This window comes from Plasmodium chabaudi, assembly GCF_900002335.3.
Source record: "Plasmodium chabaudi chabaudi strain AS genome assembly, chromosome: 11".
NCBI classification, from domain to species: Eukaryota; Apicomplexa; class Aconoidasida; order Haemosporida; family Plasmodiidae; genus Plasmodium; species Plasmodium chabaudi.
Window position 1 is genome coordinate 1,240,646 of NC_030111.2, and position 24,585 is coordinate 1,265,230.

A 24,585-nucleotide genomic window follows, 5' to 3' on the forward strand; every position below is an offset into this window, starting at 1 on the left:
ACAAGTATATTTTGATAGTAAGGTTTTTCAAATCTTGAATATTAATCCTATTTGGATACCATGTTTCTAAGTTTGCTTGATGATTTTTTCATGGGAACTGGTTGTACCATCTTCTCAAAAGGGAAAAGGCTTATTACATTTTTGGGTACATTTGTATATACTATATCACATACTTTTTTATCTATGTTACCATAATACTTTTCAATGAATTTAAAATAAATATATCCTGCTCCTTGAAATGTATCATTATATAACCAAAAAAAGAGTAATAATTTAAGCTCAAAATAAAATGGGATATAATTCATAATATGAATTAATAATATTGATTCAAGACAGTAGTATAAAGAATAAATAATCCAATATGTTATAAAGTGAATATGGTGGACATAATCTTCATTTGGCTTGTCTTTTTTTTGAAATAATAAATTATATGTTTCAGCTGCTGGGCAGAATATTGATACTATTATATTTACCAAATTTACTATCTTGGTTGGAAATATATGTAACCCCATTTTGCTCACAATTTGTTAATTAATATGTTTTAAATATAATATTAAATTAAATCGATAAATAAGAAAAAATATTTTTTAATATCCTGGAAATGATATTTTTAGTTTATTATTATTTTTTCGTTTTATGTATTTACGGAAATTATATTCTTCAAATGATATTTTCAAAAGCTGCAAAGAGAAAAATGAAATATATTAATTTGCTATCAATATAAAAATTAATACATAATTATATCGATCATATTGTCAAATATATATATGCGTATATGGATGCAACTCAAATGCGGCTGGTATGAGCATTAGGCTAATTAAATTATACAGGCATATATAGGCATTCATTAAAATTAGTAGTACATTATAATATACATATAAAAGCGTCTTCTCAATTTTTATAGTCTATTAGTTTTAAGCATTTGGCATATATATGTAATATGAATATGTATAGGGATATAGGTACGCATCTAAATGTAATAAATTAATGAGTTGCTCATATATATAATGAAAGCCCTATGCTTTATATACAAATTAATAAGCATGGGCATTATATTATATATATGAATAAATTAATATAGAGCATGAACATATTATAGTGATATATACATAAAAGTAAATAATTTATAATATATGTTTTAGCTTTACCTTGATGAATCTAATGAAATACTATAAGGTGTATTTTTAAACGTTTCTACAATTTTTTAATTTTAAATAAGCCCATATTTTTGTTTCAAACATATTATAAAATATTTTTTTATGAATTTTATATTTTTATTCTCTAAATATATTATAAAATTTTTGTAATGCTTTTAATTTTATTATTTACCGTATTTTTCTTTTGTACTAGTATTGTTTTAATTTAATTTTTTGTATTAAAATATGCCTTATTTATATTTATGCGACTTTAAAACAAAAATAAAGGAAAATATGTTATTTTACATACATATAATATTAAGGATATAATAATAAATATTACTAAAAAATTTGATTATAGTTAATTTATAAGCTTAACGGTTTTCATATTAAAATATTGTATCTTTTTTTTTTAAGTTATAATCTTATATAGGTTTGCATTAAAAATAATTCTTAAAAATAATAATGGTAGCTAATATCTTATTTAATTTAAATATTATTTTTTTTAATAAAATTATACATAATACGCATATTATATCCGGTTATAATATAATACACATATCGTCCCATAAATATACTATTTTAAAGCAATCCATATCTTATAAAAATATATATATGCATAATATTATTTTTTATTATATTCCCTGCTTTTCCTCTCTTTTAAAATTTATATTTATTTTTTCTATTATTTATTTATATTAATTTTTTCTTCTATTTTTATTTTTTTACTTTTTTTCTTTTATTTTTTATTTTTCTTTTTGGTGTATTTTTCGTTTTTATAATTATAAGAGCATAGGGGATAATACTGAAAATATTTCTATAATTACATTTTAAAATTGGGAATATATGCATATGATTATATAAACAATATAGCATATCAAAATATACAATTATTCATAATTGTATAATAAATATAATTTTTTTAATTTAAAAAAGAAAAATAGTTTGCATGATCATTTATATTATAGATTTGTATATTGGGAAATTATATGATTATATAAAAAAAAATATTTCTTTGGGGTTTTCTATAAGTATATATACTTTCATATTGATATACTACTATTGAAACAATTTTGTTAAGATACATAAAAAATAGAAATATTAAAAAATGGGAATACTCATAAGCCAAATATATATAGGATCAAAAGTCGTAAAAAAACGAATTGCCTTTATTTTACATTATTAATAATATAATCAATAAACTGGTGTCAATTTTTTCTAACAATATATGGATGCATGATGTCCATATATATATGATAACCAAAAAAAAGTAATATATTATGGTGCTTATAAGTGTCTAGAACATATGCAATAAATTTCGTTTGTGTTTATCTAGTTTACATTTTTAATATTTGTAAAAACATATATTGAAATCGAAAGGAATATTAAAGGGGAATACATATACCGTTTTCGTCATTTTTATTTTATTATATATACTTAAAAACGAGTTATTTTAAATAATATTTTCATATAGTTAGATATTTTTACCTTCCTTTTTTAAAACACTGTTTAATGGGTATTTTGTTTACCATAATGTAACAGCAATTTTAAGACAATGGCATATTTAAACAGGTCAATAATTTTATAATTTATTATAATTAAAAAAAATAATATACACATATATCCTATTTACTAATTATTACTTTTTTTTACTACCTATTTTGTCTTGTGATGCAAATTTTGTTTAGTTATACAACATGTATATACTATAAAAATTTCAAAAATTGAATAAAAAAATATATGTAATTATCGCTTAAAAATAGTATACGATTTTATTTTTTATAAAGTTATAGCTTAAAAAGTAAGATAAAAATATAAAGGAAACATATGAAATTGTGAAATATTAAAAAATATCTTTATTTCTTAGTACACCATAATGCTAGATTATTCTTTATAAAAAACTATATTGTATTAGCTTAAGTATGATTATATATATAACAACAATTTAAATGCTATATACAAAAATAAGCTTTTTATATATTTCGAAATATGGAATTATTTATATTAAAATAACTTATTTTTTGTAAATATGTTGTTATAATTTAAAGAAATTTAATTAATTTGTATTTACTTATTTATTATTATTTCAAGGGCATATATATCGTACCCCTAGATCACCCTGCAATATTTGGAAAAAATTGTATATATAAAAAAAATAATATAGTAATATTTATTACATAAAAAAAGATATAGGCTTATTATACGCTTATTATTATAATATATGGGAATTCAAAAATTTGCGAATATATAATATGCATAAAATTAGGTAAAGAACAATTATTACCCGTAAAAAGTATAACCGTAAAAAGTATAATAATACTTTTGCAATAATATCCTTGTAAGTATTGTAATTCCCGTATATTTTTTCGTATACATTTCAATATTATGTATATACAATATTGCTACATACATATCAAAAAAGCACATTAATATATGAATAACATGCGCACAATTTTTGCAAGGGCAACTATATATTTACATATATACAATAAAAAAATATAGTAAAAAAAAAGCATACAATAGTTTGTTCTCATACCTCCTACCAATTTAAAATAGTGATCCATAAGTAAAATATATATCGTATCCATAATATAATTTAGTAAAAAAAAATATATAATTCGTGTATGTATATATAATGGAATGAAGGAAAACCCGATTATAATTAACTCTTCTATATTTTATAAAAATTAAAAAAAAATAATAAATAACAGAAAGTATTTATATTAAAAAATTATATTAATAAAAGGAACATTAAATTATTTTATAAGGAATAAAAACGAGCATTTTATTCAACAATAAATATTTAATTTAAAAAGATCTTTATTTTTTTTAATACTTAAGGTAAGTCCCAAAAAAATAAAAAAAGAAAGAAAACATAATAGCTTAATAATACATAAAATTTATATGCATAACTTTTTTGAACTTGAATTGGAAATTGTAATGTACGAATAATAAGCATATATATACATGTTTTGTATGCTTAGGAACTTATACATATATTTTTTAAATATATAGAAAGTTAAAAAAAATATTGTAGTCCGTATTTTTAATATATTTTTTACACGCCAATTAATTTAGAAACAATATATGTATGATAACTATACTTGATAATTAAATTGTGCTAGTTGTATTATATACATAAGTATATATATATGATATTAATGCATAGTACTAATAAATTATAAAATATATACATAAATATATTATATGCATTTTTTTATGCAGTAAGCACAATGGGTCGTATGTACGGTAAAGGTAAAGGTATATCCTGCTCAACCATCCCATATAAAAGAAAACAACCTAGCTGGTTAAAACAAAAACCATCTGAAATTGAAGATGCTATTATTAAGTTAGCAAAGAAGGGTCAAACTCCATCTCAAATAGGTGCAACATTAAGAGATAATTATGGAGTACCTCAAGTAAAGGCAGTTACTGGAAATAAAATTTTAAGGATATTGCGAGCTCATGGTGTTGCTACAACTATTCCAGAAGATTTATACTTTTTAATAAAAAAAGCTGTATCTATGAGAAAGCATCTTGAAAAAAATAAAAAAGATAAAGATTGCAAATTCAGATTAATTTTAACTGAATCAAAAATCCACAGAATATCCAGATACTATAAGAGAAAAAAATTGTTACCTTCAAACTGGAAATACCAATCAAGCACTGCTAGTGCCCTTATTGCTTAAAAGATTAAACCAAATTAAATATAATTTTAGATTAAGCGCAATGTACATGCTTCTATACTTATGTTATATATATGTATGTAACCGTAAGTAATTATATACGTATATTATATATGTATAGATTTTGTGTGTTTATGTTAATGAATTGAATTTTAGAGCTACCAAATTCCATTTTTAATTTTTAATATGTATTTACAACTTTTATAAAAAAACTTCGATATAAATTTTTAAGAAAAAATTTTTTCTTTTATGCATTTTGTATAAAACAAAATTGTATAGACAAAAAATCAAAAGTAAAATGCAAATTAATATTGCTTATAATTAAAGGTGTTCTTGTAGGTATTCTATACATGTACACAAATTAGAGATTATATCAAAAAAAAAATTAAAAAAAATTATCATATTTATAAAATGGCTAATATGTATATATATAAAAAAAAGAAAGCCCTATAAAGGGCATATGATACAGCTTTAAATCGAATTAATTATTCTTAACAACTTGTATAACGTCCTCATCCTCTAGTTTGTGATCTAATTTAAAAAATAAAAATATATGCATGCTCATGTGTATGCAAAACATTAAGGAAACGAAGGTATATAGAAAAAAATATATAATTAAAATTATACACATATATATCATATTTAAACATACGTAAGTCAACTCTTTGCGGATTTTGTTTTACACTTCTTCCCCAAACTAATGCATATTTAAAATCTTTAATCATGTCCTAAAAAAATTAATATTTTTTATATCATTTATTCAATTGATATATGATAAAAAATATATAAGCGTGTTAAACGAATTTATTCATGCTATTATTACTTTATGGATTTGTTTAAGCACAGCCTCAACAGTTTGGCTTCCTGTAGTAAATTAAAAACAAAGAGATATGTGAATAAATCAGGAAGCGATTATACTAAAAACATTTTTAAAGCATGTGTAAAATAAAAAATGTCTACAACCCCGTACATAATAAGAGACATATAAATACAGTGAGCACAATTTAAACAGGGTAAACTATAATTTTTTTGAATTGTTATGAATTGTTTTTTCTACCTCTTTGCCTAGTCAATGTAATTGGATTAGTAAAATCGGGTTTTTCTTTTCGCACTTTTGTATAAACTCGAATTATTTCTAATTTTTGAAGTATGTATTCTTTTAGTACGTCTAAGTTCCATTGCTTACTACTGCTTATAACAACAGTGTTTTCTCTATAGTTGAAAAATGGAATTTTTGCAAATAATATGGATAGAAGATTCATAAATGACTACGTATTTGAATGGATATATTTATGAAAAAGCTGTACTTACTCTGATGCAATGGCATTAATTTCACTTAAAGGTAGCATATCAATTTTGTTGTATACATAAATGCATTTAATATATTTTCGGTTTCCTTCTATAATATCAATGAGATCATCAACCTATCATTAAAAATTATATACAAAAAGTTATTGTTATTTATTTAAAATAAATATGGGAATAGAAGACATATTTGTTTTTCTGTTTTTACACTAGCATCTTCGTTGAATAGCAAATTACAATTGTGTATTTTGTACTGATGTAGTATGCTCATTATAAGTTTATTATCCATCTGAAAATTAAAAAAGAAAAAAGGATATAAGAGTGCAAAGAGATTCCATTTTAATTGAAAAAAAAATACACAATATTAATGATGTTTGCAAATCATAAAAAAAGTACCTTTGTTAAGGGAACAGTACTATTTATTACAACACCCCCTGCTTTCTTTCGTGTTAGTGTTATCTACAAAAGTATAAGTAACAAAATAAATAGTTAAATTATATTTTTTTTTAAAGAGAATACAAAATTATGTGCAAATAATACATATTTTGCAAAAATGAATAAAAAAATAACTCTAAAGTATAATTTAATGTTGATTACTCTTTGAGGTTCTTGATTTATTCGAATTCCAACTAATTTTAACTCACTAAAAAAGAAAAAAATATATATTGTCATTTTTTTCCATTTAATTCATAAATTCAAGCAAGCTTTTTTAAATATAATTCTTAAGTCTTTAAAGGCCTCACTTTTCTAATTTTAATCTTTGGCTATTGTCTCGAGTTGTGTCAAGCACCATCATAATCATGTCACACGATTTTGCTACAGCAATTACCTAAATATAAAAAGTAAGATAATAGAAAAATTGGATACGGCATTCATGCATATATACATGCATATATAATAGTGGTTGTAGTATTCTTTTTCAATTTCGAGAAATAACGCAAAAAAATTATTTTAGTTTTTTACTTGTCGGCCTCTTCCACGGCCCTCTGAGGCTCCTTGAATAATTCCAGGCAAATCAAGCAACTGGATTTTTGAATCTTTGTGATTTATGATTCCTAGCAAAGTATATATAATATGTATATATGTGATATCGTTTTCTTTGGGCTTATTTAAAATGAACAAATTGGTGTATTTATTTTACCAGGCTTGCATGTTAAAGTTGTAAATTCATAATCTGCTACTTCTGATGTTGTATTTGTAATTTTTGATAATAGAGTTGATTTCCCAACAGACGGAAATCCTATTAAACATACCCTTGCATCGCCTTGTCTATGATTAGTATAGTAAAAAATTTATAAAATAGTAAATATATATATGCATATTATTTATAGGATTTGAATTTGTATAATTTTCCTCGCATTCCCACCTTTGTACGTCAAAGCCTTCTCCTTTTTTGCCACCTTTAGGGGCTTCAAGTAACTGGGACCTAAAAAATTAGAAATATGAAAAATTTATTTAAATTGATATCAATTTCAAAAGAAGGCTACAATTGTATATATATATTACATTTTATAAGAATTTATGATCTGCAAATGCATACACACAAGTATATGTATATATTTACATATTAATTTGAATATGCCCTATAAAATTTATCCATTACCTGTATTTTGCCAGTTTCGCTTTTAATTGCCCTAAATGATACTATACGGAATAAGAAATAGGACAAACATTATAATTACATGAAAAATGTCTAAGTATTATATAAACTGTAAAATAAAAAGGGGCAACATATGCAAAATACACATAGTAATCACCTCTGTTGCTTTATTTTTTTGCGTCCTGGCCATTTCGGCCTCGATTTCTTTAATTTTCTATAAAAAAAATGAGAGAAGATAAGAAAAAGGAAAGAAAAAATACATAGCATATATATTTACAATGTTTTAAAAGTATACTTATAGAAAAGTTAATAATATACAACATTGTTTTCTGTTTCTTTTAATACTTACCTCCAATACTCCCATTATTACTAAAACATAATTATAATTTTATATTAAAGAACAGAATTATTATCACAAATATACATATATATTAATATATATATTATATAAATATCCCATTTATTCTTAAAAGGAAACGGTAAATATGATGATTGACCAGGTAATGTAATTGTGATATTATTATTTTGTTATTTTTTATTATTATTATTTTTTCTGGTCATAAAAATATATACATTATAAACATATTATATAAATATAGAAAAATTATGCTATTTCAATATTTTTTTCCAAAAAGATGAAAATTTTTAAACCCATATCACTATCATTATATAGTACTCAGAATTAATACTCCATTGTTTAAGATTGACCAAATATTTGTTTACACAAAAAAATATTTTTACATCTCCGATTTGAAATAAAATAAATCATTATAGTCCTACTATTGTTATTATTAATCATATTATAATTTTTCTATTTTTTTTATGATAGTTTTTCAAAAAGTTTAAAATATAGGCCCAAATGACCAAAATTGAAAAAGCTGTATAAATAATACAGATGACAAAATTTAAAAATATGTTAAAGTATAAATGTATGAACAAACAAATACATCAATACCGTTTTCTATAAAAATATAAAATAAAATTAAAACAAAAATGGTATTAAAAATATTAATTTTTTGTGTAGAGAAATTTAAAATATGAAAAAAAAAGTGGGAACATATGATTTTTGAAAGAATATTATTTGCCATTTAAAATAAATATGGATTATATGAATAGATAACTGAATAGACAGTTTTGTCCTTGCAATTTTTTTCCTATTAATTTGTTTTATTATACTTATGATGTATATTTTGATATTGAACTGAACCATTGTTTGGCTACATATTCAATTTCATCATCAGGATGATCATTTAGTTCTGAGAATATTTGATATAGGTCTTTTAGGGAGAATAACAATTCTTTATATCCAATAGTTTCATAAATATGTTTTAAAGCTAATAAAATAGATATTGTAATATTATAACTAGTATTATTGTTGTCATTTTTAAGGGATAATCTCATTGTCATAATTTGTATTTTTTCTGTATCATTTAAATATAATGAATAAAATTCTAATAATATTAATTTGAGTATATCAAATAATAAAATACCGATTTGATCGATGCTATAATTTTCACTATTTCTAATTACATCTTCATTAACACTATTATTAAAATCGCTATTCATGTGTATTCTTGGTAAATATTCAAAGAAGTCAAAACAGCTTATAACTTGATCAAAACAGGATTGAAAAAATATAGGGGTAAAGTTTGTTTGATTTTTTTTTTCATTTATTAATATTTCATATAAACATAATAATGTACAATATCCAAGATCAAACCAATACCACGTTGTCTTTAATTTGCCTTCTCTTTTTTTCATCTTATCTCTCAAATTTATATCGCTATCTATTGTATTTTCAATATCATTATCACTTTCATCTTCTTCAAGCATATTATCAGTATCTACATCAAAATTTTGTGACCTTTCCATATCCACTTTTTTAAGTGACTGTTTAAATTGGTTTTGGCAAAATTCCAGTGTTGATTTAATATTATTAAGCAAATCAAATAAGTATTTATTTTTTTCTTTTAATATTGCACCAAAATTTTGATATAACCTATAAAAATAGATAAAATATATTCTTCTTTCAAATACAGTTTTATAGGCTGCTAATATATTTAAATGCTTTGGTTCAAATTGTTTATCTTCAAAACATGAAATAAGTTTATCAAATAAACTTTCTAAAGATGTTAATTTCATTTTGGTCGATGTATATAATAATGATGTAACAATATTATGTTCTTCTATTCTGAGATCCACAAATAATTGATTTTTTGGTTGATTATCAGGTTCAAATGTGTTATAATTATAACAACATAAGTCTAGAACATTCATAGACGTAATTTGATTTTGGTTTTGAGTATATAGTTTGGTAATATATTTATTACAATTATTTATATATGTTTTAACTAAAGAAAACAAAAGAGAAAGACCTAGAGTATTCATTATTTTTATATTATCACTCAAGACATTTTGAAATATAATAAGGTTCTGATAAAAAAATAAAGAATTATTCAATACAACTGATCCATTATAATTATATATTTCTTTATTATCTTTAAAGAAAGGATAATACTTTTTATAGTATTTAATTACATATTTTAAACAAACTTTTAAATTATTATTTGAAAATATAAAAAACATATGATATATATTTAAATTTTTTAAAGGATTTGAAATAGCTTTAATAATATGTTTAATCTTTTTCTCCCTTTCTAAATTATAGAAATTGTTTTTAAGAATATTTTTCTCATTTACAAGTATATGCTTTTTATTATTTAGGATAAATATTTTGAATAATTCAATCATTTGTTTTTTTGTAAATATAGGGAAATTTAATAATAAAGAACAAATACATTTTAAAATACTATTTTGATAGCAATCATCGAAATAAAATATATTTTTTAAATCATTCCAATTATCTCTAAAATATAATATTTCAATTTCTTTTTCATTTTTAAAAAATCTCAAGTTGGTATATTGGTTTTTGCCTATTTTTTTTTCATTATTTTTTGGTATTTTATATTTTTCGAAACTAAAATCAGAATCAATCGAATCAGCATTTGATAAATCTGAACACCCATCATCAATATCTGCAGTATCATTATTCACAACTTCATCATTCATATTATTTTCCATATCTTCTTCAATATGCATTGGTTCATTTAATACATATATTTGATGTTGCCCTTTTTTGTATTGCTTGCATATTTCGTATACTACATCAACTTCTGAATAAATACTCTTAACTTTTTTTATCTTTTCTTCTATGACTTTGTTTTGATCAATTTCCCCATCTTCGTTCGCTGTTATATTTTCAGTGTTTGTTTGGAGATCCTGACTATTAGCAGTATTATCAATAAACTTGTACTTGTTGGTTCTTTTTTTAATTTCTTGATCTCGAACAGTTTTGTAATGATAAAAAAGATTTTTTAAAATTTCATTTATTTTTGATATAATTAAAATTTTCATTGAATTGTTTAGCTGTATTTTGAAAATTGATTTACTAAATATTTGAAGCATATATATTTCGTTCAAACGAGAAACGAGTTGGTTGCCATTTTCTTGTATTTGATTATTTTTGCATTTTGTAGTTTTACAAAAAACGAATATAACGACATCAAATATATATTTAGCGTCTGTTTGATTATCTAATTTCCCATTAATAAATGCAACAATTTCTTTGAATAAACTTGGGTATTTTGCATAATTTAAATATAATAATTTATTTAATATAAAATTATAAAAACTCGAAAGACTATCTCTTATCACATTTTCCAAAGGATTTTCATTGTCTTCAGTCATTTCTATTAGTTCACTAAATATGTCATAATATGAATAATTTTCATTAATCATATCATAACTATTTTTATTTTTTTCTGGGTTTGATAAATTTTCTTTATATTTCAAATATTTTTTATATCCTTCATTAAATGCCATATACGATTTTAAATTATTTAGGCATGACAAAAATTTATGTAAAAATATATTTTCAAAATTATCTCCCTTTCCATTTTTGGTGCTAGACTGTAAAATTGTATGTTCTACAACCGTAGAATCATTCAAACTTCTTTGTGTAATATTATTATCTAAAACATTTGTTGGAATTTTAAAATTGTTAATAATTAAGGACAATATAAAAGTATCTGTATTTTTAAAATTAAATTTTTTAAACAATATGTTCAGTTTTCTATGAATGATTTTATTTCTAGCAAAACAGGTAGCAAGGATAAAATTTTTAAAAGTTGAAAAATACACAAAATACGATATTGATTTGATAGGTCCATTATTTAGAGTGTTAATAATTGAAATTAGAGATATAATTTTTAGGCATAAATTTTGAATATTTTTAACTTTTTTTAAATAAGGCTTTATGTATTTTAGTTTTGATTCAACATATTCTGGATATCTAAATTTTTTATTATTATCATTTACTGACTCATAATCGTTTTGATTATTATTGTTATATTCTAATTGGGAAGTTATAAGTTCATTGTTTTCATTTGTTTCCTCCTTCAATTTGTGAGATAAATTTCCTTTTTCATATTCTTGAGGGCACAAATATAGTGAAAGAAATAATAGCAAATTGGTATTTATATAATAATCTATATCACTATTATGATAAATATTCAAAATATCCATAATATAATTTTTACAAGAATGCAATTTGTCGAGCTTGATTTTTATAATTAAATTAATAAAGCAAATGGATATAATGTAAGAACAATAGTTTTGGTTAAAAAGGAAAATTATATTATTTACTAAAGCACTGAAATTATTTATATCTATATCATTCATAAACAGTTTATTTATAGTAGTACATATGAAAGCAAAAGTATGCAAATCATAGTACTTTTTAATATTATTTTCGTTTTCATTTTGTACAAACATTTCGAAATTATAATATTTTTGAATATAATTATTTGAGTCATCATCTAAATTTGTATCAGTTTCATTTTCTTGTTCATCATTTATATCTATAGAACCTTCTTCGTCTATTTTCCTTTTTTTTTTTGCAACGTTTAAATTTTTATCACTGTTAATACTTGATCTCTTTTTTTTAGATAAGCAATTATCATCGTTTTGCTCGTCGATACTATTTTGTAGTGCCATTTCATCAGAAGGTGAACCATATTTTTGATAAAATACAAAAAGCAATATTTTTTTTTTTATAAGTTTATCCAAAACAATTGCCATTGGGCTCAAATGATGAGATATATTTTCATAAAAAAAATATATATTTTTTGAAAAAAATAAATTAACAGTTGATAAAAAGTTATTTTTAGATAAAGAAAAATTCTCTATAATTAATTCATCGATGTTGTACATAAGTTCTGAAATATTCGTTGTATATTTTATTATTTTTAAAAATACATTATCATTAATTTCAAAATTGGTAACAATATTTTTAAATATTTTTATGTGCCTATTAATAAATTCAGTGTATATATTGCAATTTTCCACATTCTTATTATAATTTTGATTTTTTGCTGTACAATAATTTTCATATTCTGAAGTATACTCAGATAATGCATTTAAAATTTTTATTATGTTTACATTTTTTGTCTTAAACTTTTTCTTTTTAATCATATATCGTTCTACAAAAATTAACAATTTGTTTTTTTCTTTGACATTTTTCAAATTTCTACACATTAATAATATAGAATTATAATCTTTTGTCTTTCTATTTGATAATAATTTTTTAAATAACATTATATTAGCTATTTTTAATTTTTGTAATTGTGAGCGTACATTTTTTTTAAATAGCATACTAGTAGAAAAATTTTTAATATTTAACATTTGAACTATCAATTTCGAATCTTTTCCATTTATTATTATATTAACAATTAGTTCACAGATTTCTCTTATTTCCTTTTCTTTATCAAAATAACAATCTTCAAATAAGTTTTTATAATATTTATAAAATCCTTCTAATTTTTCAAAAAACTGTTCCTCTGCTTCTTCACTCTTTTCTTCATATAAAATTGATTCATAATTAATTTTTTTAATTTTTGTACATGCTAATTTATTTTGTTCGTTTCCTAGCCCCTTTATACTTGTGTTCTTTAACAACTTTTCACTAACATATTCATTATTCTCTATCTGCTCATAATTTTCCCCTTCATTAATATTATTAGAAGCAGTTTTGTTTTTATTTCCTTTTTTATTACCCCATCCATTTTCTAACGTGTTTACATAAAAATCAACTAAATACAAAAGTAAATGTATAATACTAACTTCAATTTCATAATCTAACATTCCCATAAGAAGATATTTATATATTTTCATAATTTTATATGGATATTTGTCTTTTTGCATTATTTTTTTTAAAAATATTCGTAATAAATCTGTTTTAAAAAATTCGTGAGAAATTGCAAATTTGTGATTGTATATGTTTAATCTTGATATTAATATATCAAAAAAGTACTTATTCAAATATGAAAAAACAAATAAATAGTATTTTACAATATCATAACTCATTTCTTTTTTATACGCGCCTCTTGCTTTAGGTATTAAAAAGGATAAATTGATTATATTGGGGTTAAAATCTGCAGCTGACCATTCATTTTTTTCTGTTTCTATCATTCTATTTTCATCAATATTTTTTGAGATATGCTTGATATCATCACAATTTTCTGTCCCTTGACTCATTTTTGCATCGCCTTCATTTGGTATATTATCTGTTACACTTTCACTATTTTGAAGATTATTTTTATAACCCAAAGTATCGACACACTCATTGGCATTTTTTGATTCATCATTAGTCTCTTCCATGCTTTTTATTAATTTTAAAACGCTAGCTCTTTCTTTGCAGTCATTTTTGAAAAATTTGTCAACAACTTCATATTTTATTAAATTTTTTTGTTTATTAAGTAATGACTTCATCGATTCAGGTATTAATGTCTTCATATAATCAATAGTGTTATTTGTAGATAAAATAAAAATTGAAATTATAAAATATCTATAGCAAGATATAGTATTTTTTTTATTATATTTTTTGCGTAGATTCATAGCTAGCCTTTTTACTATATAATAAAATGCATTTTTGTTTGATATATACCTTTTTAACCGATCAATATTATATATATATAAAAAATAATTCATAGTATTATATACATATTCAATTATACTTTTATTATTATAAAATAAGTTTATATATTTACAGTATAAGATAAATGTTAAGGAATGGTCTACTTCTATGAATTTTAATATTAAATTTCCAAAAATCGATGCTAAATTATTATATGTAATATTGAGTTTTGTGCTTATTTTGTTTTCCTTGGCTTCTTTGGAATTCTTTTGATCTACAATTTTTATTATATAAATTAATATCTTTAATAAAAAGGATTTAGGATTTTTTTTTTTGCAAAATATGTATTCTGCTTTATCCCCACAATGTGCTTCTTCTCTGTTATTTATTTCATCATTAATTTGTTCATCATCTGTTTCTTGCATTTTACACAGCTTATTTATCATTTCTTCGGAGAACATAACTTTTATAATCCGACTAAAAAATGCATCATGAAAGGGCATAATATATTTTATTAAAATTTTAATATTATTCAATCGAGATTGTTTGATTTCATTAATAAAAAATTCATTAAATTCTATGTCGTTAATATTTTTTATTCTACATAAAAGTAAAAAAAATTGTTTAGACAATTTAAAAGTATATGGCTTAATATATCCTCTGAAAGAACTATGTGAGGAGTATGATTTTGAATTCATTATATAATCATTTATAATTAAAAAAAAGATGAAATTTTTGGTTACAAATTTTTTAAAGAATTTATCTTGTGCTAATTTTTGCTTATTTTTAATTTCCATTTTTTTTAGTTTGATTAAAAATAATGCAATATAGAATTCTAAAAATGTTCCAATTCGGCGTTTATCTATTTCATGAAAACCCGATTGTATCAATTCATTAAATGCTTTAAATAGTGGCTTATAAAAACATTTTTTGGAAGGGAAAAAATATATCAATTCTTTTTGAAAATGTTCTAGATAATCTATAAATAGGAACTTGTTAATTTTCAACAAATGAATTATTTTGGTATACAAAAGTAGAGTGTATTCTTTCGATTTTGTAAATTCCGTTCCCTTTTTTATGAGCTCCATAGGAATTGATTCCTTAGAAAATGTGTTATTAACTTGTTCTGAAAAATCTTTATCTTGTAATGGTGTTGACGATGTCGTCTCATGTTTATTTTCTTGGTTTTGGGGGTTGTTTATTTTATTTTTTTGAAGTGTATTTTCTTCTCTTTTATCGTCTAACATGTTTATGTAATTTTTCTTATAAGCATGCATCAATTTTAGGCTTTTAAATGCATTATCTGCCATTTCGATTGCAGTATTTTCTTGGTCGCTACCCGATTCTGGGTCGACAAAATCAATAAGCTTCATATTATTATTAGAAGCATTAATTAAATTTAATAGTTTCTCTTCTATTTTATTATACATACTGAATAAGATAACTTTATTTTTAAAAAGCTCATAATTATCTTTTATAAAATAATTAATAATTTTATAATAATGCGTATTTTTAATTATTGGATTAGTATAACCAAAATTGATTTTTTTTATTAAAAGCCCTATAGCTTCAACATTGGAAACAGAATTTTCAAGCTCGTGTCCAGTTAATGTTGTATCTTCTTCTTCGCCTTTTTTTATTAAGAATATATAATATGATACTAAATTTATAATAAATAGAATATCAAATATGTAGTTTTTCTGAGTATTGCTAAGGATAAAGTTACATATGCTTTCCATTTTATCGATATCCAATTTTAACGAATAATAGTTTACTATAATAATTTTCATAAGGTTGTCACTTAACTCATATGCATTATCTAATTGATAAAACAATAAAAGAAATTTTAATAAAAGTTCATCTTCTTTTATTATTAATTTTATTTTATTATTATGAAAAATATTTTTTTTATTTTCTTTAACAAAAATTAATATATTACTAATAGCATCATTTCCTGTAAAATTGTTATTTAGTATACTTTGCTCTTTTGGCCCTACATAATTACTAAAACATATTTTATTATCATTTTTATATATTATATTTAATATAATAATTAATATTTTGATAAAATAAGCGCAATCAGAATAATCTTCTATAATTTTTATATGTGTTGATAAAAAATTTATGTCTAAAAAATTAAATATCTTTTTTTTTATAAATTCAAAATTTAGACCTTTTTTGCATTTTCCAATAGCATATTCAAAATGTTTTAAAAACTCTTCCAAAAATTTGCAACAATAATGAATCTGTATAGCACTCGAATCTATTTTTTCAACAAAATTATTTCTATCAATGTTATTAAATTCATCTTCCGATTGAACTATGTTGTGATCTGTTTCCTTTTTTCCCCCTTCACTTAGTTCAATAAATGCCTTTTGGCATGATGTTAATAAAGTAAGAACAGCATTGCAATAAAATTCGATAATTTGAACTGGTACATCAATATAGCTGTCGATCAACTTGCTTGTTAATGAAATAAAAAGGTCAATACATGGAATAGATATTTCAGTTTCAGTATTAGATAAACATTCTTTGCCAAAATCACTATATATAATATCTATAATATACTCAAATAATATTTTATATAAAGCTATATGTTTTTTTACATGCTGGACAATGACATATTCATCTATGGGCTTTATTTCATTATTCTTATAATTATTCAAGAAGAAAAAAGGGGAATTATTTTCTATATATATAATTTCTAATATATTTTTAAACTCTGATGATGATATTTTAGGAAAGATGCATAATAAAATATCATTAGCATATTTGACATTAATCTCATATTTATATATTAAAAATTCTAATAATATTTTGACTTCTTTTCTATTCGAATATAAAGAACATAATTTTAAAAAATTTTTAATTTTTTTTAAAATTATATTTTCTTCATCTTCTGTTAAAAATTCACGGTGTTTTAAATATATCTCATTTTGTTCGTTTCCATTTTCATTGTCATCGCGAAAAAAATGTATAGAATCATTTTCTTCTAAATAAAATAATTGACTAAACGTATTAAAACTGTTGTTTATTAATGATAAGTTATGTAAACATTGATTTATAGATTCTATATGTAAAGGTGAAACAACCAGAGTTTTATATACATTTCTGAATAATTTGTATTTGTTTCTTGTTAATTTATCAATATTTTTGTCTTCAAACACCTGTACTTTCTTTTGTAGGCGAAGTTCGTTTAACTGTTTTCCCAACATGATGTATTTTGTCCGTATCTATATCTCTCTTTTTGTTTATAATAAATATGCATATAGATATGTGTGCGAATAATTTAATAGTTTGTATATTGATTGTTAAATCCCATAATTTGATTTAATACTTATGTAGAATTATTTTGTACAAATTTTAAAAAATAAAAAATTATAATAAATTAAGTCCACATTGGCACATGATGAATGACGATAGGTATTCTTCCTACCATCGCATTCTTATTTTGATAGCATGTTAACAATGTGAAGTATTTTTCTTTTTGTTGCAAAATTTTTGCTCTAGGCTTTGTTATAACATTTGTAATTATATACAATCGTTTATTTTTACTGTTTATTACTAATTATATGTATGGTATATTTACATATATGGAGTTGAGCCTCAAATAAATGGTAACAAATTGAAGCTGCGAAATTTAATAGCATTTATATGAATAAAAATATATATAATAAAAATGAATAAAATTAATTATTAACAAAACTATTGAAATACAAATAAAACAAGAAAAAAATATACATGTATTATATAAAATAATTCACTAGCAGTTAAAATTAATATTATATATGTATATAACAGAATGTTATACAAAATGGTTGGAAAAAATATAAATAAATTTGTAAATTTTAATATAAAGAATAATACATAAATAACTAAATATATAAAATTATGATAATAACATAAAAATTAATAATCTGTATAATCATTCTTTAATTTACATAAAATATATACTACATACAATCTTCAAACAACGGTATTTTTTTTTAATTTATAAATATTTTTTTTGAACAGAAAAAATAAATATGCCCACTTCAGTTGGATGCCCAAAATGAAAATATAATATAAGCGAATTTAATTTTTATTATATATATTTTTTATATAATTAAAAAAAATAAAAAATATACTTTTATATTTATTATATCATAGATTAAATAGCAATATTCTTACATAAAAGTGTTTTTTTGTGCTGACAAATTTAGTGGATATTATTTGATTGCCTTTTGAGTCATCATTGTTATTATACATATATTTTAAAATAAGGAATATTAAAATTCCTAGGAGAAACGAATTAAAAAGATGGAAATATCATCTCTTTATCTATTTATTGTGTTTTCTTCACACAATTATATAAAATTCTATTTTATGTAGCTGCATATATTGTATATTGGAAAAATATTAATAAAAATGTTATAGTTAATATTATTGAAATGTTGTGTAAATATACATTTTTAAATTTGTATTTAAAAGAACACGACGCAATAACCAATTATGTACAACTAAAAATTATAATAAAAATTATCGAAAAATATATATAATTCAAAAATTATACAATAATAAAGACTATATATATACACCAAAATTAATTGTGTCTATGGTTGTATATGTATGATAACTTCTAACAAAATAATTTTGTAAATCTGAATCACGATTCATATAAAACAAATCATCATGAATCAATGAGAATTTAAAAAAAAGTAAAAATGTTTATATATAGAAATTGAATATACGTACATGAAGGGGGGATCGGTTGTAGTGCGATGCATTATGGATGTGGATTATGCCCGCTATTTTCTTTATATGTGTTTACAAGGCGAACTAAGATAATTTTTACATTTCTTAAAATACTGATCATGTCGAATTTGATTTAGAGCAATTCTAGCTAATTCACAGTCAAATTGTATGGCATGTATCAGATGTGATAATTCATAGAAATTACTTTCACTTCGAAGTAATCCAACGATTATTAATTCGATATTTTCATCGTAGAATAATTTATTGGTTTTATAGTATAGAAAAGCTTCTATAGTTATATGCTTGTTTTGAAAATAAGGATTATATCCTATAGATACAACAGTTTTATATATTTTGTGTTTTAGTTTTGATATACCAAAATAAATTCCAGGCATTATATCGGCTTCTGTTAAGTTTGCATTAAAAATATTTGCTGTGGGGATATTTAAATATTTACTACCCCTACCAAAACCCTTTACAACTTTTCCATATATATATATGTATTTATTAAATATATAAAATATTCTCCATGAATATATATCGTCTGTTAAATTACAATTTCGTGACAATGGATAAACAACATCATTCGATTTATTGAGAGATTCCTCTGGGATGTTCGTAGAGGATTGTTCATTTAGTTTATTATCATTACAATTGCTATCTTTATTTTCAATTTTGCTATCATAGTTATATGTTTTTATATCTTCATAATTAATATCATCACAATTAGTTGATACAGAATTTTTATTTTTCTTTCCTAATGCTATTTTAAAATACCCATGTCTTTTCATATGTGTTATAAAGCATGGTCTATTACTAAATACTAAAAAAAATTTACAAGCTTCATACTCTCTAAGTTCATCAAATGAATCTATTATTGTATAATTATCTTTTAAAAGTTTTGAAATTTTAAAATATTTAAATAAAAAATTTGTTAAATTTTTATTTGAACTATAAAATATAAAATAAAATTTTTTGTTTTTTAAATTTTTCAAAAAATTATAAGCACCTATGTGTAATTTTGACAACATTACTATTCTATACAATTTTTCTATATATTTAATGGCCTGTTCTTCGTAATTCTTTTTTTTTTTATTTATTTCATTTGTAATATGTTTTATGTTAAAAAATTCATTAAAATGTTTTAAATTGAACTTTATTTTGTTATAATCTATTAAAAATTTATTATAATTTTCAGAATCACAGACAGTTTCTGATTTTGCATATTTCAAGCATGATTCGTTTGATTGTGAATTACCAGAATTTATATCATCAGATCCATCTGAGTAAATATCTGGTATATCTTCATCGTCTATATTTGAAAAGTGCACATCATCATTGTCTGTGAAACTTATAGAGGCAGTATCAATATCGCTGTCTCCTTTTTTATGGATACTTTTCCCTTTTACCTTATTATTATTTGATGCAAATATATCCCCATTTCTGTCTGCATTGTAATTATTTATTTCTTTGTTTTCTGATGAAGAATTATTATTTATATCGCAATAATTTTTAATTTTTAATAACCCTACTTTTGAAACCAAAACATTATCAATATTGTCATAGTCTTTATTTATAATTAAATCATGCATTAAGCTACTTGCTATATGGACATTGGCATTTTTACTGCTTTCTATATTTATACTATTTTCATTTGAACTTTCATTTTCAGGTTCTTTGCTAATTAGTATATTTTCCTGCTCATATTTATTATCACTGGAATTGTTACTATCGTTTTTGTTATTTTCCACTTGCGTCTTACTTGAAGAAGGTACTACACTTTCATGATTAATTAAATAGTGATATTTGTTAATAACATCATATAAAAAATCGAATAAATTCAAGTTATTTTCTATATTTATTAAAAATATTTTTAACATAAATATGCAAATAATAATTTTTTTTTTATCAACATTTTGATCATTTATATTTTCCCTTTTACTTCTAAGTATATTATTACATATATTTTGTATATATGTGGTTATAGTACTTTTGTAATTTATTATGTAGTAATCTGCATCTATAATTGCTATATTATTTTTATTTTCATTGTGTTCCATTTTTTATACTAATAAAACAATTTTTGATGAATTAAAATAAAAAAGCGAATACCTCAATGGGCCTATAATTAGTGAATGAAATGCATACTTCTCTGTGTTTAAAGCTTTAAAAAATCGGGAAGCATCTAATTGCAATTGTGTATTTTTATTTTTTAATTTTAAATAAACTGTCGTGGGATATATCTACCAAATTGAAAGCATGATGTTGTATTTATGCATACATATTTGTGGTAAGTCACCCTTTTAAGAGTAGGTGTATTTTTACAAATTCAAAAGCCTTTTGAGGGCTTATCAAAATCGTGTAATTACGTACACTATATATAGAGAAGAAAATATATTAGCAAAGTAAACAAAAATTATATAGTTTTTTTGAACAGTAAAATGATATACATAAAAAAATAATAGTTTAAAAATAATTTTATTGGGACGATAAAAATAAATTTACATTTTGACAGCATATTATTGTGAATGCTGTTATTTTATTTATTTTTATTGTGTTATATATTTTACATAGATGAGTACATACATATATGTATTATGCACAGTTGTTTATAAAAAAAATAGGATAAGTCAAAAACACAAATTCTGTTATTTTTTTTTAAAAAATGTAGTAATATCAGCATATATGTTTTGATTTTCCAATGCCTTTTTATTACTCTTTGTATTGTTAGTTCGCTTTTTCATTTTTATCATATTCTTTTCCTCTATGTCGTAGTTATATTCCTTTTTATCTTCTTCACATAAATCAAATATGGATTCTTAAAAAAATAAATAACAAATAAATAATAAGTAAATAATAAGCGAAACCAAAAAAGGGACAATAAGATAATGCACATTAGCCCCACAAGCATTTACGATAATTTATTTTTTTTTAATTTAACACCATTATTTATGAATATAAAAATATTAATATGTGATTATGTGCTATGAAAATATTACCATGATTGTCTTCTTCTTCGATAAATGATAAAGTAGTCCGGGGCTCAGTTAACAGATATAAACAATCTATGCATATTTGGACAGTAATAATATGTGAAATTAAAAAACGATCTTATTTTTCTAGAATGTGCATAATATATATTGTGTTATTATTTAAAATATTAGTTTTAATTACCTTCAAGAAATTTGTATTTTATCCCTTCCCTTTGTATGCAAGATACTAAAAAGTTAATAATTTAATTTTGGATGTATATATGCACGGAACTATCTCTATATGCATATGTATTGTTTTTAATTTCTAACCTATATCTTTGGTGGTTAAATACTGAGACATTTGTTTTTCGCTTTTATATTCAACAGTTTTGGTAACCAATTCAATTAAAAACATCGTCTATGACAATTAAAAAAATGTTAAAAAGGAAATATATTTAGATTTACATTTTCATATAGTAAGACTATATATTATATGGATATGCTATATGCCCTTGTATTATTTTTATTATAAAAATTATATCTAACCACTGCCTTTTGTAAAATATTCATAGCTTCACCGTTGACCTAAAAAAAAAGTAAATAAATAATAACAAATCATGTTAAGTTAAAAAAAGCATATATAAATGTTACGGTGCTAACAAAAATAAATAATTTTGATGTGTAAATATTTTTACCTTCTTAACATTCTTGTTTAAATGCATAATTTTCTGAATTTTTAATGTTGGAAATTTAGTTGTGATATTTATAATGCTATAAAAAAATAAAAATAAAATGTGTAACAACATACATAAACATGTGCAGAAGTTTAATCGATTTTAAAGCGATTTCTTTTTGTGTTATTGGGAAATTGCTAATTAAAGTAATAAAAAATAATTTAATGTTGTTTTTTATTTCGAACTTATTTATAGGGCCATCTTTATTTCTAGAATTTTGCTGAAGATTTGAAAACAAAATGAGAAATATAAACAATGTAAATGGGCCTATGACATGCATATGCTATTAATATAGTATTTTGTTTTCCGTTTTATTTACCCATTCAATCAATTCTTCATTATATTTTAATTTTAAAAGTTGTGCTTGTTCTTCGTATACCTGGTAAAAAATAAATTCATTTGTGTAATAGAACAAAATTGTGCAAAGTAATGCTTCCCTATTTATTTCTTTAACTTCTTTATATGCATATTTTCACCTTCCTTTCATCGTCAGACAAATTTTTCCATTTATTACTCAACTCTTTCTGAATATCTGTTATTTTAATCTATGTAAAAATTAAAAAAATGTAAAATCCTCAATTTTGAATACTTTCGATTTGTGTGTAAAAAATTAATTTTATATTGTATATCTTTACAGTGGAATATTAATGGAAAATACTTTTGTATTTCATAATTGTTTTATTATGGTTATGTTTATTTTTATCATTACTGTTGTGTTGGGATCCGAGTTTTGCGCTAAATATTGTTTTACATTTTCTCTTTCGTAATTACAAAAAATTAAATAGGACGATAAAGGCGCTTTGGGCTTTTTTCTACACAGTGAAAGAAAGACGATAAAAAATACAAAAGAAATGATTATATAAAAATGCAATGAAAAAAATAAGTAGGCTTTCCCATTGCTAAAATGAGACAATTTATTATTTGAATGAATAAATTATGTTTTTAATATGCACAACTGTTACTAAGAGTAGTATATAATTATTATTTCATTATTCTTTCATTTTTTCGAACAGGATATTGCGTTATTTATTTTATTCTTTCTATTCTTAAATTCTCACCTGTCCATTTTTATTATATGACTATTACATTTACTTATATGATTATTTATTTTTTTCTTTTTATTATTTTAAGAATATCTAGGAAAATTGTTTTAAAATAAGAATTTAAATAAGTTCATTGATAATTCTTAAAATTGTGTAAACAAAAAAATATTATTTCAAAGAATTTATTTTGGCTTAAAAAAAAGAGAAAAAAAAAGTATATACATAAGCCCGATAATTTTATGTGCATAAAAAAAAAGCGAATAAAATATGAATTATTTTCAACAGTTTTATTTTTTTCCTGTTATTTTATTACATATTTTATATTTAATATATTAATGCTAAATTTATTTATTTTGTTTTTTCTTAAAAAAAATAAATATTATTATTTTATTGCTTAAAAAA

The 24,585-nt window shown here is 22.0% G+C and overlaps 6 protein-coding genes across 6 annotated transcripts; 1 reads left to right on the top strand and 5 right to left on the bottom strand.

Moving 5' to 3' along the window:
• Window positions 1-47: 47 nt before the first annotated feature.
• Window positions 48-512, bottom strand: PCHAS_1134500 (YOP1-like protein, putative; the record flags this gene model as incomplete). Its single annotated transcript, XM_016798673.1, has 1 exon — window positions 48-512. The coding sequence occupies one exon, from the start codon at window positions 510-512 to the stop codon at window positions 48-50; it is 465 nt and encodes a 154-aa protein (XP_016654051.1).
• Window positions 513-4,369: 3,857 nt separating this feature from the next.
• PCHAS_1134600 (40S ribosomal protein S15, putative) lies at window positions 4,370-4,825 on the top strand (the record flags this gene model as incomplete). The annotated part of the gene is made up of 1 exon (XM_734929.2): window positions 4,370-4,825. The coding sequence occupies one exon, from the start codon at window positions 4,370-4,372 to the stop codon at window positions 4,823-4,825; it is 456 nt and encodes a 151-aa protein (XP_740022.2).
• A 478-nt stretch (window positions 4,826-5,303) lies between these two features.
• On the bottom strand, window positions 5,304-8,091 carry PCHAS_1134700 (GTP-binding protein, putative; the record flags this gene model as incomplete). The annotated part of the gene is made up of 15 exons (XM_016798674.1): window positions 5,304-5,353; window positions 5,475-5,550; window positions 5,646-5,686; window positions 5,880-6,034; window positions 6,134-6,246; window positions 6,336-6,416; window positions 6,524-6,586; window positions 6,725-6,770; window positions 6,871-6,956; window positions 7,091-7,182; window positions 7,269-7,396; window positions 7,494-7,553; window positions 7,731-7,771; window positions 7,885-7,941; window positions 8,077-8,091. The coding sequence occupies 15 exons, from the start codon at window positions 8,089-8,091 to the stop codon at window positions 5,304-5,306; spliced, it is 1,104 nt and encodes a 367-aa protein (XP_016654052.1).
• An 812-nt stretch (window positions 8,092-8,903) lies between these two features.
• Window positions 8,904-17,915, bottom strand: PCHAS_1134800 (conserved Plasmodium protein, unknown function; the record flags this gene model as incomplete). The annotated part of the gene is made up of 1 exon (XM_738635.2): window positions 8,904-17,915. One exon carries the CDS (start codon window positions 17,913-17,915, stop codon window positions 8,904-8,906), a length of 9,012 nt encoding a protein of 3,003 aa, XP_743728.2.
• Window positions 17,916-19,496: 1,581 nt separating this feature from the next.
• On the bottom strand, window positions 19,497-21,494 carry PCHAS_1134900 (riboflavin kinase, putative; the record flags this gene model as incomplete). The annotated part of the gene is made up of 1 exon (XM_016798675.1): window positions 19,497-21,494. The coding sequence occupies one exon, from the start codon at window positions 21,492-21,494 to the stop codon at window positions 19,497-19,499; it is 1,998 nt and encodes a 665-aa protein (XP_016654053.1).
• A 588-nt stretch (window positions 21,495-22,082) lies between these two features.
• Window positions 22,083-24,206, bottom strand: PCHAS_1135000 (high mobility group protein B4, putative; the record flags this gene model as incomplete). Its single annotated transcript, XM_016798676.1, has 11 exons — window positions 22,083-22,252; window positions 22,434-22,499; window positions 22,609-22,653; window positions 22,737-22,824; window positions 22,953-22,991; window positions 23,102-23,177; window positions 23,326-23,360; window positions 23,460-23,519; window positions 23,617-23,685; window positions 23,850-23,952; window positions 24,199-24,206. The coding sequence occupies 11 exons, from the start codon at window positions 24,204-24,206 to the stop codon at window positions 22,083-22,085; spliced, it is 759 nt and encodes a 252-aa protein (XP_016654054.1).
• Between the last annotated feature and the right edge of the window lie 379 nt (window positions 24,207-24,585).